This window comes from Abramis brama (genome assembly GCF_963993115.1).
Source record: "Abramis brama genome assembly, chromosome: 4".
NCBI classification, from domain to species: Eukaryota; Metazoa; Chordata; class Actinopteri; order Cypriniformes; family Leuciscidae; genus Abramis; species Abramis brama.
This window is the reverse complement of record NC_139966.1, coordinates 57,801,493-57,818,343: the sequence shown is the minus strand read 5'-3', so window position 1 is coordinate 57,818,343 and position 16,851 is coordinate 57,801,493. Positions and strand designations below refer to the sequence as shown.

Genomic DNA, 16,851 nt, shown 5'->3' with positions numbered 1-16,851 from the left:
CTCCTGTGCTGATTTGTGTGAATTACACCATTGCAAATCGAGTCTATTGAACATAAAAGTGTTTCGCCCTCCTGTGGTGATTTGTGTGAATTACACCATTGCAAATCGAGTCTAATGAACATAAAAGTGTTTCGCCCTCCTGTGGTGATTTGTGTGAATTACACCATTGCAAATCGAGTCTAATGAACATAAAAGTGTTTCGCCCTCCTGTGCTGATTTGTGTGAATTACACCATTGCAAATCGAGTCTATTGAACATAAAAGTGTTTCGCCCTCCTGTGGTGATTTGTGTGAATTACACCATTGCAAATCGAGTCTAATGAACATAAAAGTGTTTCGCCCTCCTGTGGTGATTTGTGTGAATTACACCATTGCAAATCGAGTCTATTGAACATAAAAGTGTTTCGTCCTCCTGTGGTGATTTGTGTGAATTACACCATTGCAAATCGAGTCTATTGAACATAAAAGTGTTTCGCCCTCCTGTGGTGATTTGTGTGAATTACACCATTGCAAATCGAGTCTATTGAACATAAAAGTGTTTCGCCCTCCTGTGGTGATTTGTGTGAATTACACCATTGCAAATCAATTATAACAAACATAAAAGTGTTTTGCCCTCCTGTGGTGATTTGTGTGAATTACACCGTTGCAAATCGAGTCTAATGAACATAAAAGGGTTTCGCCCTCTTGTGGTGATTTGTGTGAATTACACCGTTGCAAATCGAGTCTAATGAACATAAAAGGGTTTCGCCCTCTTGTGGTGATTTGTGTGAATTACACCGTTGCAAATCAATTATAACAAACATAAAAGGGTTTCGCCCTCTTGTGGTGATTTGTGTGAATTATGACGTTGCAAATCGAATCTAATGAACATAAAAGAACATTAAAAGTTCTGTTGTTGTTGGGTGTGAACCCATGTCTTCATTGCAGTATTATCTGCAGTTAACGTGTGCTTAACCACTTCACCATTATGGCTTTAGCAATTGTGAAGTTATTTGGAACAATTTATGGATGTACAATTTAATGTATGTAAAAGGGGGTTTGAACTCGTGACTCCAAGATTAAAACACAACACTTTATCTCCTGAGCCACTGATGGGTGTGTTGGGCTGAGCTTTATTGAGGGCTTTGTTTTCTATAATGAAAATATTAGCAAGTGCAGGATTTGAACCAGGAACTCACTATATGAAAGGCAAGTGTTTCACCACTGAGCCACAGATTTTGCAATGTTTCAGATGGTTTAATTCGATTGATTTTCAGTTCTACACAGCATTAATTAAAACAATGTAATGTAAGCAATGGTGGGATTTGAATTTAGGACTAAAATGCAATGCTTCACCGCTTGAGCTTCTGAGTCTGATGGTGTTTCGAAGTGTTTTATTGAGACCTTTGTTCTTGTATGATGGAAAACAGCAGCATTTGTAGGATTTGAACCAAGACTTTCACAAACATTAGGCAAATGACCAACAACTGAGCTTTGTGTTGTTTGCATTATTTATTGTTAAGAGTTACTTAGATTGTGTGTTGATTTACTGTATTAACACAATATAAGGATTTGAACAAAGGACTCCATGCGTAAAATACAATATTTGAGCCACTGAACTATACATGGTAAATTCAAGCTTGAAGCTTTAAAGTTTTCTGTCTTAAATTCAAATGTAAAAATAGTAGGATTTGAACCATTAGTTTCCAGTACAAAAGAAAACTAATTATCCTCCAAGCCACAGAACCTTTATATTCATTGATTAGTTTTAGCGTTTGTGATCTTGGCTTCGTCAGCGTTTACTCTAAAGCGTTCCAGTCATTTCCTTGTGTTTATCAGTGTTCATTTATATGAAGAACTTTATTGTTTTATCTGTATGGAAGTAATGTTAGGATGATTTTAAAAATGTCTGCTAAGGATTGAATCTGCATTATTTGAGTTACATGTACAAAATGTTTTGTTACGCTGATGTGGGAAAAATATTCCAAACCATTTATTAAAACAAGTTGTATCAAATGTACAGACAATCACAAAAATGGTCATTAAGAACTTTATTATCAAACTCAAACTGACAACACAAACATAACCTTTAAATAACATCTTTTTTTTCTTTTTTTTTTCTTTTTCATATAAATATTGTCACATTTTTTGTGCAAAACAAAACAGTCCAAAACACCAGCCTGGAAAACCTAAAGATCTTGATCAGCCGCTTCAGCTGTTTCTGGTCCTGCGGTTCACATAACACTTTTATAAATAAATTATAAATTAGATTGTCAATCTGTCATTTTAATACAGACTTTAATAATAATTTATCTGAATAATCAGTTAGTTCACGCTAAAATAAAAATTAAGTCATAATTTACTCACCCTGGTGTTGTTCTAATGCATTGTACACTTATGGACCACAAATGCCATATAATGGCAGTGAATAGCGATTTAAGAATATATTTCTACTAAACAAAAGCAAACTTTTCCAGATGTTTTATTGTCTCACAGGGTAATTAATAATTTATTAAATAATATGAAATCAATGCTAAGTAATTTAGTGCAAAGTTTTCCTCCGTCGCTCTGAGTAAGTTGCAGCAGTGTAATTCACACAGTTCACCACAGGAGGGCGATTAAACTCCAATTTAAAAAGTATATCGCAGATGTAAAATATATTTATAGAAAATAAGAAGGGTCATTTACCAGATGTTTTGCTGCTTCACATACCAACGAACAATTTATTAAATATTACAAAATATTGTAATTTAAAGTTTTCCTCTGCCTGCAGTTACAGCTGTAGAAATAAGTTGCGGCAGTGTAATTCACACAATTCACCACAGGAGGGCAACTGGCTAAGTTTGCTTAGCAAACCACAGTTCGTAACTTTTTGTGTTCAAAATGTACAAAGATTTTATAATGAGCGAGTACATAATGAATCAATTTTCCAAATCGTGTTTTTGTCTTATCCTGAATCACTACGGTACACCTATAATAAGTGTTTATATTCGGACTATTTTATTCTGGCTCGGGTCGTACCGCTGCGGAGGAGCACAGTGCCTGCGTGACTCGTCATACACAAACAGAGAGAAGTAGTTCCGCCCAGGAATGTTTCTGGGTAAAATGACAGCAGTGTAATTCACACAGTTCACCACAGGAGGGCGTCCAGATTGGAATATTACACACATAAGAACATGTTTCTTATAAACTTAACAAAAGAGGTCATTTGCCAGAGGTTTTACTGTTGCACCAATAATTTAATAAATGAATCTGAATCGATGTAAAATAATCCTATGCATGGTTTTCCTCTCGCTGGAGTTTAAGCTCTATAAATAAAGTTGCAGCAGAGTAATTCACACAATTCACCACAGGAAGACGTTTAAACGCGACATTTAAATGTACATTACAGATGTAAATACATTACCAGCCTACTAAATAAAAGGGGCAACTTGCTAGATTTTTTTTATGTTGTCCATGGTAATAAACAATTTGTTTAATATGAAATTAATTTTTAAAAAACTGAATTGAAAGCACGATTTTCTTCTGACTTATAATTAACAGCCTTGTTATTCACTTAATTCACCACAGGAGGGCGTCATTTGACTTGCTGTATTTATTTATTTATGTCTACACAGTATTAGATGAAACAACAGTACACAGAGAATAACACAATCCATACAAGGACTTGTTTCATAACTGTATACATCAAACAAAATATTTCCTGGTTTAATTTTAGTGGTTTAAAAGGATTAAGACAACAAAAAAAAAAATCCAAAATAAAGGGTAGAATCACGTGGTTCAGTGGTCAACATCACTAACCGTCAAGTAGACGGTCTTTCGTTTCCCGAATCCCGCAACAAGATTTCTTTTTTGTTTTTTAATTTTTCATGTGAGGAAAAAGTACGTGTATATCCACATCACCATCTCTAATGTTTGAAGTATCTTCAGAGTCACGAAACTAAAGTGCAGTTCTCCATCCGGTCCACCAGGTGGCGCGCGCCAGTTTCACCTGCGGACGCTTGATGATGACGAGTCGCCACAACACGTGCAGATTGTTTAATTTATAGATGTCATATCACATAAAACCAACAAACTCCAATATGTCACGCGACTCACCTGTAAGTAACTTCTGTCATTCATTAGATTCATGTAGTGATGGAATTAACTCTGTAAACCCTGACATATTAATCATATGTCTTGTGTTAATAGTTAAATCAATTATTTTTTAACATGGAAGAGTTTATTGAACCTTTAGACCAAGTATAGAATAAAATGTACATATATGTTTATGTTTAGTATCATATTTGACACATTTGGGCTCATATAGGGAGAATATGGAGGAAAAACAGCTCAACTTTGACCCAAACTGAGCAAAAACATGCAATTTAGTGCAGATATAATATACATTATATATAGTGCAGTATATATAAAACAATATCTGCAGTAAATTGCATGTTTTTGCTCAGTTTGGGTCAAAGTTGAGCTGTTTTTCCTCCATATTCTCATATATATATATGGCCAAAAAGTAAGATTAAATTATAATGCTTGTAATGTAAATCAATGAGATCTTTATATTATCATATTTACATAAAATGCATATAAATGTCACTCTATATCTATCAATAATATGTCTTATTATAAAACTTAAACATAATGCAATACAATGATGATTGAAAGATACACAAAATAAACCTCCTTCAAAATCCAGATTATCATATTTGATACTCACAGATTTTACTGATAAATTATGTATGGATAATGAAGTAAACCTGAGGGTTGATCTTGAAATATCACTGACAATATGAGAGTTATTCTTGTGTTTCCTCGAGAAAAGCCTGAGGACGACAGACGGAGACGGGACAGTGATTGATTGGTTCGCTTCTGTTCTGGTGTTTTGTAGATCAACAAACTCAGTTTTGTGTCTGAGTTACACGGACAGACATTGGCTTTAATGATGGAAATCCGCTCATGGACAGGTAATGATTTCAAGTTCATTTATTTATTTGACAAGTAATCTTGCATTGTTTTGTTTTTTTTACTGGCCATGAAAGTTTAGCAATTTTAAATACCAGAGAAAATTCACAATCGTCTCTTCCAATTTTGACACCACAGCTAAAACTACTAGCCTAACTAATATACATTTAAAACAGTATTAAAAGACAGGTAAACAGTCAGTAATAAAATAAGAACAAATGATCAAATTACAATCAAAAGCACAAATAAATACAATGTAACAGAGTAATTCACACAATTCACCACAGGAGGGCGTTTAAACGCAAAATTTAAATGTACATTACAGATGTATACATTACTACTAAATAAGAGGCAATTTGCTAGATTTTTTTTATGTTGTCCATGGTAATAAACAATTTGTTAAATATGAAATCAATTCTTGAATTGAAAGCATGATTTTCTTCTGACTTATAATTAACAGCCTTGTTATTCACTTAATTCACCACAGGAGGGCGTCATTTGACTTGCTGTATTAAAATTATAATAAATATGTCTACACAGTATTAGATGAAACCTATTTTTTACAGTCTTTGGATGAAACACAACAGTACACAGAGAATAACACAATACATACAAGGACTTGTTTCATAACGTTATACATCTAACAAAATATTTCTTCTTAAGAAGACAAGTTTTTGTTGCCACACACTATAATATATATTTTTAAACATTTATTAAATAATTGTAATAATTAACAATACAAGGACTTTTGTCATATTTTATCCTCAGATCAATACATACGTTTTGCACAAATAAATACAATGTAACAAAGATACAAATGAAACAAAGTGCTTTTCAGGTTGGTCTGACGGTAGTTATTCCAGGTACAGAAATTTAATAAAGCAAGCAGATTAATAAATTTGACATCACTATGCAAAATATCATTTAATATTTATTCACTGTTTTATTAAAATTAATTTTGGGGGGTAAATAATAATTGTTTATATCATGGACAAATATAAATGTGAATCTCATATTCAGGTTTTTGGGGGTAAATAATTAATAATTGTTTATATCATGGACAAATATAAATGTGATTCACATTTATATTTGTCAATGATATAAACAATTATAATTTGTAATATAATGTATATGTACGTTCAAACATTGCATTCACAAACAATAATAGAAGGCTCCTGCCACAAGAGGGCGCGACATCCACATAAATACTGGTACAAACATTACAGTACACAGATTTAATCTTATAAAAACAAACATTTCCCTGCCCAAACCCCGCCTAGTGTTTATCAATTATGAAAGTCTCTGAAACGTTTGCTTAGAAAATAAGTAGAAACTCCGTGTTCGTCATCACGAGCGCGCGCTCCCGTAGAACCTGATGAGCCAGTTCACGCGCACAGACTCTTTTAAAACACATTCACTCTCAGCGAACAGACACAGAACTGGAGTGGCACACGCTTTATTCGTTTAACTTGCGCTGGTCAGATGTTTCAGGATGTTTTGGTAAGTTAAACTGTTTTCCCCCTCTTAAAAGTCTTTTACTCATTTTAGACTCTCGAGTGTTTGGGCGAATCTCATTCAATACGGACACAGGTAACGTTAATTATTTCATCCCCGAAGAAATATATTTTAATATGATATCTTCATTATTATTTACATAATAGTGATGTCAATTTGAAAACTACGTATCTCACAGTAGTATTTATTGTACAGAGTTTAACTTGAGATTTTAATTACTGTAATTAGAACCACATGGAACATGTTTATCATTAAATAAGTCATAACGCTAAAAAAAAAGAAAACTAACAAACAAAAAACCTTAATCGTCCTAAAAAAAACGATACATTGTGTAACAGGATTATGTGAAAATGTAACTTTTTTTGTTTATTTTAATGTTATTACTTCGTGATTCACAAAAAAAGTTACTTTGCTAGATAACCAATTACGCTATTACTTAGTCAGTAATTTAGCAACAACCACCAATTCTAAGAACGTTTTGCGAACATTCCTATTAAACTATGAAAACATTATTTCTGAATGTTTTCTGAACATTTCCAGCGTCCAGTTGTTTAAAACGTTTAATGGAACTTTCAGTTTTATCACTTTACAAACATTATATAGGAACGTTATTTTTGAACGTTCTTTCAACGTTCTGTAATGACACGTTGAAAGAACGTTCAAAAATAACGTTCCTATATAATGTTTGTAAAGTGATAAAACTGAAAGACCAGATAACACCTAACAAACGTTGTTTATGTTACTGGAAGAACGTTTGTTCATAACCTTAAGGAAACCTTTGTTTGCATCACTGTCGTGTATAAGTAAATATATTGAGATTCTATAATGATCTAGCATTGGATGTTAACGCTAGTAAAGCTGTGTGATTGTGTTTGTGTGGTGTTGAGAGAAGAGCTGTAGTCAGACCTCAGGAGATCTGTGTGAGCAAACACACTATTCCTCAGTGATCTGAGAACAGCAGTTAGGACTGATTTTAACGATGTGTATTGTGTGTGTTCCAGGAGCATCATGTGAAACAAGTCACTCGGGTGCGTGGAAATGTTCAGACCATTTCACACGACCCTTGACCTTTTCCACTCAACCTTTTTTTCACAAGACGCCGTGCCCTGGATGCCGTAATGGACGTTCACATGCACAACAGTCGGGCGCTTCACTACGGCCTGAACGACGGGCCGAAAGGCTTCTCTGTGAGTATTAAAACACTTACTTCCAAGTAAGCCAGGACAGACAATAACGTGTATTGTTTAAGCCGATAATAATGACTAAAGCTAAGCCAAACCCCACCTTATTGATGATTAAAATAGATTTATGAAACAGCAAAAGGAAATGAACCCACGCGTTCACACTCGCACACACTGACTGATGCAGAGAAACCAGTTCCTTCAGTTCAAGCATGACAGTCATTGAGTTTCAGTCCTCAGACAGGTGTGTGTGTGTGTGTGTGTGTGTGTGTGTGTGTGTGTGTGTGTGTGTGTGTGTGTGTGTGTGTGTGTTACTCTTGAGCACTGAACTCTCTCAGAGGAATGTGATTCTGTAGTAAAGACAGGAATGTGGTCGAGCAGCGTGTGAAACAGTAGCACGACATGATCTGTACAAAACCAGCAGGTTCTGGATGGCACAGTCATTCTCAGATTGTTTTCTGGTTAGTATCACTACTATTCAAAGCTCGATTAATCATTTAAAGATCGCGATCTCGACTCAAACACCCACTCAATCTCATTCCTAAATTATTCGGCTCTGTCTATTAAGTGCGATCACACTGATTCAGATCTGTGTTCTGATACAGAGAGAGTTGTGATGTACAGTATGAAACCGTCTTTTCAACCACACAGTATCATTATTTCTGTGTTATAATAATTCAAATTATCACAGAAATACTGCCATAAAAGTTTATAGTTCGAATATAAACACTGATGTCTACGATAGTGATCAAAATAGAGCAAATCACCTTTTGAAAGAAACTTGATGCTTCAAATGAAGATTGCATCAAGATACAGGAACACCAGTACATCGTTACACCAGTGGGTGCGACAAGTGACTGTTAAAAAATGTCATTGAATCGTTCAAGAGATTTGTTTAAAAATGCTGATTTATCCACTTATGAAACAAGTGAAGTCTCTATGAGTGAGTCATTGAATCATTCAAAAGATTCATTCAAAAACGCAGATTAATCCAGGAATGAAACAAGTGAAGTCTCTATGAGTGAGTCATTGAATCATTCAAAAGATTCATTCAAAAACGCAGATTAATCCAGGAATGAAACAAGTGAAGTCTCTATGAGTGAGTCATTGAAAAAAAAAAATTTTGAATTTTGTCTGAACTTCTAGTAAATTACATGTTATTGTTTAGTTGTCTATTCAGAACCTTGGGATAATCATGATCTCGATTTATATAAAATAAAAATAAATAAAATAAAAAAGCATGATTCTCAGATTATCCAGAATCGTGCAGCTCTACTATTATTAAAGCTCAAACCCCAAAGTCATTGTCCATTTGACTTGAATGATTCCTCAAATCATGTGTGTGTGTTTTAAGAAGAGATGCACTGTTACTAAATTATTACACTTAAAGGGTTCGTTCACCCAAAAATGAAGATTCTGTCAGTAATTATTCTCCCTCGTGTTGTTCCGAACCCGTAAGACTTTCGTTCATCTTCAAAACACAAATTAAGATATTTTTGATGAAATCTGAGAGCTGTCTCACTGCTCCATAGGCTTCTCTGTTACTGAAACTTGCCGGCCCAGAAAGTTAGTAAAGACATCGTTAAAATAGTCCAAGTGACTACAGTGGCTCAACCTTAAGTTTATCAAGCGACGAGAATACTTTTTGCTGCTTTCTTGAGCATCAAATCATCATATTAGAGTGATTTCTGAAGGATCATGTGACACTGAAGACTGGAGTAATGATGCTTTGATCACAGGAATAAAATTAGCTGTTTTCTATGTGAATATACAGTAAAAATGTAGTTTAAATTCTAATAATGTGTCACTTATTTTACTTTATTTTTGATCAAATAAATGCACCCTTGGCGAGCAGAAGAGACTTTCCAAAACATTAAAAATCTAGGCTAACCGACCACACAAAAAATTATGTTTTTTTACTAGTGTAAAAGTATGAGTAGAATTCAGTTTTATTGTTAAATCATCTCAGATTTGAATTCAGATATTTAAGTTCTCACCATCCTATATTTATATGCCACAAACAGTCTTTCTTTCACACAATCATTTCCTCATGACATCATTGTGCAAACTACACAATGCACTATTACTACAAACTACAGACAGAGTGGAAAAGCCGGTCCTGCTTCTGTTGTTCTCTGAAACCTGAATGGTACAAACCAAAGCCAGCCCTCAAAGTGATGCAATATGTGTGTGTGAGCTGCCTGGACATCACTTACAGTGGGGCTGTTCAGGGTGAAGGGTGTGTACGCCGGTGGTGAACAAGCAGCCCACTGTTCACACACACACACACACACACACACCTGTGAGCGGAGCTGCTTTCTACATGAGTAGAGTCTGTGTTCTGCTGTTTGAGCAGGGAGAGGCTGACAGTGGATTGATCTCTGGAGGTCACACAGCACATGCGTCGTGAGATCAGCCTTTAGTTCGATGGTCCGCTTTAGACATTCGACTACATAAGTAACTTGTGGAACTACTAGGGGTGTAACGATCCCCTCATGTCACGATACTGAACTCACGATACGATATTATCGCGATACTCCAAGACATGATAAAAGGTAAAAAAATAAATAAAAAAAAAGTACTGTTGATTAAAATGCTAAATTTGATTGTGTGTAAATGAATAGTCTTGGACTTGGTGCTGGAAACCCAATGAACAATAGAGACACCAGAATAACAATATTCATGATCCTGAAGCTGAAAATACTGAATTATTTTGGACGAATATGCTTTCACTAGGCGCGTTTCCATTACAGATTTGCGCAAAACTTTTACGATTTTTTTCTAAATGCCGACAAACTATTGCAAAATGACGGCGTTTCCATTAACCGATGTCATGCGACTAAAACTTCATTTTTTTCCTCTCGTGATAAGTAAAATCATTCCAAAAATCATGGCAACGGACGTTAGGGTTATGTACTATATCCCAGCCACTGCACTGGCCATTATTATTAATGGAAGGAGATGTATGAGTGTTTTCCAAGCATTAATGGTGAGGAACGACCCTTATTATACTGGTAGCGGCACATATGAGGAGTTTCTGGGTGTTTCTCCCTCAGATCTGCTTCGAGGTCTTGATTGTGGCATTTATTTGAGGTTTAGAATCCAGTATTCCTGTAATTCTTTTGTCTTTTATGAATTTAATAAAGAACTGTCTCGTATTCTGTCCAAACACACCGCGTCATCTACGTCAGGTGACCTGTAAATGCACAAACACTGTTTCCATTGCATTTTTGCAAAATATTTCTTTTTCGAATTGCCTGAAAAAACCCCTCATGCGAGCGGAAAAACTTTTTTGCGATAAATGGGAGTTTTTGCAAAATTGACGCGTTTCCATTGGCCGTATTTTCAATTCGCAATTTCAATTTGCACAATATGAAGGGTAATGGAAACGCGGCTGCTGACTAAATATATTTAAAATAATGTATAGGCCACTTTTACTGGTAACATCAGACATTTGGCATTATCAGGACCCACAAATATTCCCCCATTGCATTATTCTACATTATATTCAACATTATATATAGCAGTTTAATGTAGTACTGACACTAAAACACTGAAAACTTGAATTTTTTTCCTCACACAGTAATTTTTATATTGGGTGAACTATCCAGGATAAATATTGTTGCCTTTTTGTATTGCGATATATTGTGACACGATACATTGTGACACCCATATTAACTACGTGTCAAATAGCTGTCTTTAGAGGTTTTCCTTAACGTTCCCTCCCCCCCTCTCTCTCTCTCTCTCTCTCTCTCTCTCTCTCTCTATAGGAAGATGATCTGCAGTTCCTCAGTCTCGAGGAAAGGGAGTGTATCCTGTTCTTTGAGGAGACCATCGGCTCCCTGGAGGAGGACGAGGAGAGGACGGGACCGTCCTCAGGACACAGGCTTGCGGTGGAGCGTCCGGCCTCACACACACAAACGGCACGACATCACAGCCCTGTAGATCATGACATCATTGACCTGGTCCACCCTACACCCAATCCCAACAAACATAAAGACACGCTGCCCTTCACGCCAGGTACGTGAAAACATCTCAAATCCACCAGTCTTACTGACCGAACGACTCGAATGAAACAGTGACTAAACCACAGAACAACTTTCAAATTCTGATCTTAATCATATTTTTTCATATTGAAGCAGGGTTACAAAATAATATATAAATATGTGAAACTTCTAACAAGTAACAAAGTTTAGAAGTGTTGCCTTTGCAATAAACTGAAATGTTTAAGTTGAAGCACTAAAATTATCAACTGAAAATAAAAATTAAACCAAAGTACAGGGTTCATAAATTACTTATAATCAATGAAATATCCCTAAATGTCATGGAACTTATAAACTTTATTCTTCATTGCAAATCTAATTCTTTCCAACTGCAGATAATGAGTGACATCTCTTAACCAAACCGAGTGATTTGGTGTGTTTTTTGTTGTTTTTTCTCAGTTAAGAAGGATCGCGATTGGCTCTTTTAAATTAAATGTTGTTGTCAGAATAAAAGCATTTGTTTTTGTACTACAGTAGTCAAAAGTTGACTACTTTCAAAGTTATACATGGATTTTGAACAATATCCGTTCTTTTCTTAGGACAACTTTGATGAACTTTTTTTGATCCACTTCAAATGTTGACTACTGTATTTGAGATTCATTACTCAATTGTGAATGTGTTTTCTTCGTCAGATTTCCAAGAGCTGAGAGCAGCCCCGGATACTCATCACGAGGTAAAGGCGAAACGAGACCCACCCCAAGAAGTTGGACACCATCCGCCTTCAGCTTCATCAATAATCGCCAACAAGACTGTCGAGCACGAGAGCATCCCGTCCGCTTCACAGCTTCTCCAGCGCAGATGCAGTCTGGAGTTGCCACAAAACCCCTCGGTCAAACACGGCCCTCCTATTCACGCCAAACCCGCGCATCTCCCCGACAGCATTAGCATGTTGCTGGGCAGCCGCGAACACATTCCCCATTCAATCGCCACCGAAGCCGTGAGCATGCAGGAGCGCCGGGCGCTAAAGCTCTCGAACCTCTCCGGTTCAGCGCACCCTCTGGACGGCGGAGAGCCGCCTTGCGTTCGCCAGCTTCCCACGCGAAGCATATCGTTTCGAGATCCCACGCCGGACAAATCTAGGATGGAGGCGCTTTCGAAACTCGGACTTGCTCAGAGGCGAACGCAATCCATCATGCACACTTCTCCGAGGGAGACCGAAGGCATTAAAACCACCACCACCACATTCAAAACTAGCATACCAGCTAACGCTAGTGCTGATGTTCGCGCTACGGACACCACAGACCACTGCCAAACCAGGCGACCGCAATCCATCATGCACGCTTCTCCAAGGGAGACCGAAAGTGCGAAAACTACCACCACATTCAAAACTAGCAAACCAGCAAACGCTAGTGCTGATGTTCGCGCAACGGACACTACAGACCACTGCCAAACCAGGCGACCGCAATCCATCATGCACGCTTCTCCAAGGGAGACCGAAAGTGCGAAAACCACCACCACATTCAAAACTAGCAAACCAGCAAACGCTAGTCCTGACGCCCGTGCTATGGACACCACAGACCACTGCCAAACCAAATCAAGCCCTGCACCAATTTTGACGAGCACCGAAGTCACGCGTAGTGATTTTAACAGCTATGGCGGCAAGAGCATAACGTTGAACCCCTCAATGTCCTTTAGGACTGAGCATGTCTCAAGTTCGTTACCCAAAACAGAGGCTTCGGAGGTCCATCTCAACAACTTCGGCGGTAGATCAAGAGTCATGAGTACACCTGAGCCAATCCACGGAGCCCGATCCAGAACCTTCTTCTCGGTGAAAGAGGACAACTCGAGTTCGAACAGGACTGTGAAGGAAGACTTACCCAGGAGGAATGCGTCGCTCTGTGAAAACAGATCCAATGCTAATCCGCCCATCGCGGCTCCAAGACCCCTGCGTCACCCGAGTCCACTGAGTCCCACCGGGTCACGGCCCTTGCCAAAGCCATCCTTCCGTGCTCAGGGAATAACGGTCCAGTTTTCTGGGAGAGGAGCCACAGATGAGGCCAGGCGTAACGCGCTACGCAAGCTAGGACTGCTGAGGGACTCGTCTTAAACGCTCACATGATGCCTTCTGAAGTTATGATTCAACCAGTGCTGGGTAAATTTAGTGAATGCATTTTACATGACGAAATTGTAGTTGGTAACGTAACCTTTTTAGATCATATAATCGGACTACTTTTAGATTACTATTGACCTAACTTGTTAAACACTTAGATTTGAATAAGATAATCTTATACCATATTATACCAAATTTGTCCCATTACCTAATGTTAGGGTTTCCCAAACCAGGGTCCGTGAAGGAAGTTCAGGGAGTATCTAAGTTCATGAAAAATGAATAGTTAGTTCAATGAAAAAACAACAAGTTAAATGAAAGAATTTTAAAACAAACTAAAACACTTAATAATGATGCAATACTTTCTTTACTTGCATGTCATGTGACCATTATAACGCCATCAGAGAAACATGAACATGCAAATGTTAAATTATTGACTTAATTATGAGCTAATTAAAATCTCAGGGCGACTTCAAGCAAATATATTACATCAAAGAGGATTGACTGACAAAAAAATAATAAATTATGTTCGTCAGGAGTTGTAATGTTGAGAAAATACTCCTCAAAAGTGAAATTATTTCTGTAAATCAAATTCTGAGAATCAATTTTTAAAAGTAACTGTAGTCTGATTATGAGTTTTTTAAAACATAAGATAAATCTAATTACATGCATTTCATTTTTAGTAATTTAATTAGGTAATCTAGATTACATGTAATCAGTTACTACCCAGCACTGACTTAAACTAATCGTGTGTGTGTGTGTGTGTGTATATATATATATATATATATATATATATATATATATATATATATATATATATATATACACACAGACAAACAATATTGGCATTACCTTGTTTGCGAGATGTTCAGAAGGTCAAGAGAAAACAGATTTATGACCATCTGTTGGACGGCAGCAAGTCTTCTTGATTGAGTTTTGAATGCGAGTTTAGAGAGAAAGTCACAGCTAGCACTTGTTTGGACTGAACTTGTATTGTCTTCTTTGGAGATTCCAATCAGTTCGATATCTTTAGCAAACACAAACTCAGCATTCACATTCATCTCAAAGGTAATCGCTCAAGCTCTACATGATGCTTTGGAAGCGCATGGCTTGGTTTCCGCCATCTTTGCTTCATGGTCACATGGTTCCAGAACATTGAGCCAATCGCCTGAGTCCTAATTATCATGTGACTAATTACTCCATATTTGAACTCCTAAAACTCTGTTAAGATTCCTCCAAATACATCTACTATAATGTCATGATAACATATGCTTTTTATTATAGACACATTTTATTTCGAAAGAAAAGCACGCCAGGAGAACCGACTTAAACATATATCGTCTTCGATGGTTCAGTGTTAGCGGTACCGTCGCTAAAGCAAAAGGTTGCTGGTTCTATTCCAGCTTTTTGCGTTTTTATTTTTTTTTGGAGGGTAGTGTGTGTTTTTTATTTGCATTTTCATTTAGTTGCATTTAGTTTTTACTTTTGTTTTAACTAGTAACTAGTTAAGTTAAAAATCACTAGTCTTTTAAATGTTTTAACTAGTTAAAAAACTAGTTAAGTTAAAATAGTCACTAGTCTAGTTAAACTAGTTAAGCTAACTAGTAACTACTTAAATTAAGTCACTAGTGTAGTTAGACTAGTTAAGTTAAAAGTCACTAATTAGCTTAACTAGTCTAACTAGACTAGTGACTATTTTAACATAACTTGTTCTTTTTAACTAGTAACTAGTTAAGTCACTAGTCTAGTTAGACCAGTTAAGCTAACTAGTAACTAGTTAAAAGTTGAATAGCTAATAATCAAATTTATCTAGTGTGTTAATAACTAAACTAGTAAAAATTTAAAAGACTAGTGACTTTTAACTTAACTAGTTACTAGTTAACTTAACTAGTCTAACTAAACTAGTGAACTAGACTTAACTAGTCTAACTACACTAGTGAAATTGCTAATAAACAAATTAATCAAACTTAACTAGAGCGAGTTAACTAGACCAGTGACTATTTTAACTTAACTTGTTCTTTTTAACTAGTTAATAGTCACTGGTCTAGTTAACTCGCTCTAGTTAAGTTAGATTCATTTGTTTATTGAAACTTCATAAACTATTTACGCACTTTACCTATTAAACACTCAGTATGTTCAAACTGTTAAATACAAGTCAGCTTATCAAAATTAGCTTTTAATTGTGTCTGTGCTTGAGGATCAACTGATGGAAAGAACCCAGACCTTTATGCAAGAAATACCTCAGTGTTTTTACAGCTTCTCTTTCTGATGTTCAGCAGGTTCATATGATAATGTTGTGTTTTATATTCTCTCGATTGGCTGGGGTTTTCTAGATCACCGTCTTTTCCCTTCTTTCTCTCCCAGCATGCCAACACTACAGAAGCTCTCGTAAATCTAAGTTTAGTTCCTCCCACACTAAACCACAGACATTCAAATCGAGAGCTTGCAGATCTGGAACACCACCAGCCCTTAATCACATGTTGTGTTTTCACCTGTAGTGTGTATTGTGAATTTGAGGATGAATGAGTGAGAGTGTATCACATGTTGTGTTTTCACCTGTAGTGTGTATTGTGAATTTGAGGATGAATGAGTGAGAGTGTATCACATGTTGTGTTTTCACCTGTAGTGTGTATTGTGAATTTCAGAATGAATGAGTGAGAGTGTATCACAAGTTGTGTTTTCACCTGTAGTGTGTATTGTGAATTTGAGGATGAATGAGTGAGAGTGTTATGCATGTAGAATGTGTGTTTTTGACAATGCATGTGCGCATTGTTTTGTTTTATTTTTATTTTGACTCCGGTTTTTTGCTTCAAGTGAAGCAGTTATTGAAGGACATGGAATGCATGATTGTGAACATGTGACACCACTACACACACACACACACACACACACACAAAACAACATTATTACCACCTCTTTGTGTAAATGAGAACATTGCTGGACATAAAAATGTACATTTTCTTGCATTGGTTAAGATCTTTAATTATAGAATTGTTTCTGAATAAATACAATGAAACCATCAGTTACAATGTAATGCAGAAGTTTTTTTGTGTCAATGATGATTTTCTTTGACTGATGCACTGAACCACTGCATTATGGGATCATGTTAGGATTCACAAACGTGCGCCAAG

At 36.4% G+C, this 16,851-nt stretch overlaps 1 protein-coding gene across 2 annotated transcripts; it reads left to right on the top strand.

Moving 5' to 3' along the window:
• The first annotated feature begins 6,334 nt into the window (after positions 1 to 6,334).
• Positions 6,335 to 16,741, top strand: proser2 (proline and serine rich 2). Of its 2 annotated transcripts, XM_084110997.1 has the most exons (5): positions 6,335 to 6,434; positions 7,451 to 7,636; positions 11,401 to 11,650; positions 12,306 to 13,765; positions 16,085 to 16,741. In XM_084110997.1, the coding sequence occupies exons 2-4, from the start codon at positions 7,568 to 7,570 to the stop codon at positions 13,718 to 13,720; spliced, it is 1,734 nt and encodes a 577-aa protein (XP_083967123.1). In that variant the 5' UTR covers positions 6,335 to 6,434; positions 7,451 to 7,567; the 3' UTR covers positions 13,721 to 13,765; positions 16,085 to 16,741. The 2 variants fall into 2 exon arrangements, with proteins under 2 accessions (XP_083967123.1, XP_083967122.1); XM_084110996.1 differs by lacking the exon at positions 16,085 to 16,741 and having other exon boundaries at positions 12,306 to 14,229.
• The last annotated feature ends 110 nt before the right edge of the window (positions 16,742 to 16,851 follow it).

What these genes read in the sequence shown, in the direction of transcription:
- proser2 (XM_084110997.1), top strand. Translation starts at nt 7,568, where the DNA reads ATGGACGTTCACATGCACAACAGTCGGGCGCTTCACTACGGCCTGAAC. An exon ending in ACGGGCCGAAAGGCTTCTCT is followed by an intron (nt 7,637 to 11,400) that starts GTGAGTATTAAA and finishes CTCTCTCTATAG; the next exon opens with GAAGATGATCTGCAGTTCCT. An exon ending in CACGCTGCCCTTCACGCCAG is followed by an intron (nt 11,651 to 12,305) that starts GTACGTGAAAAC and finishes TTTCTTCGTCAG; the next exon opens with ATTTCCAAGAGCTGAGAGCA.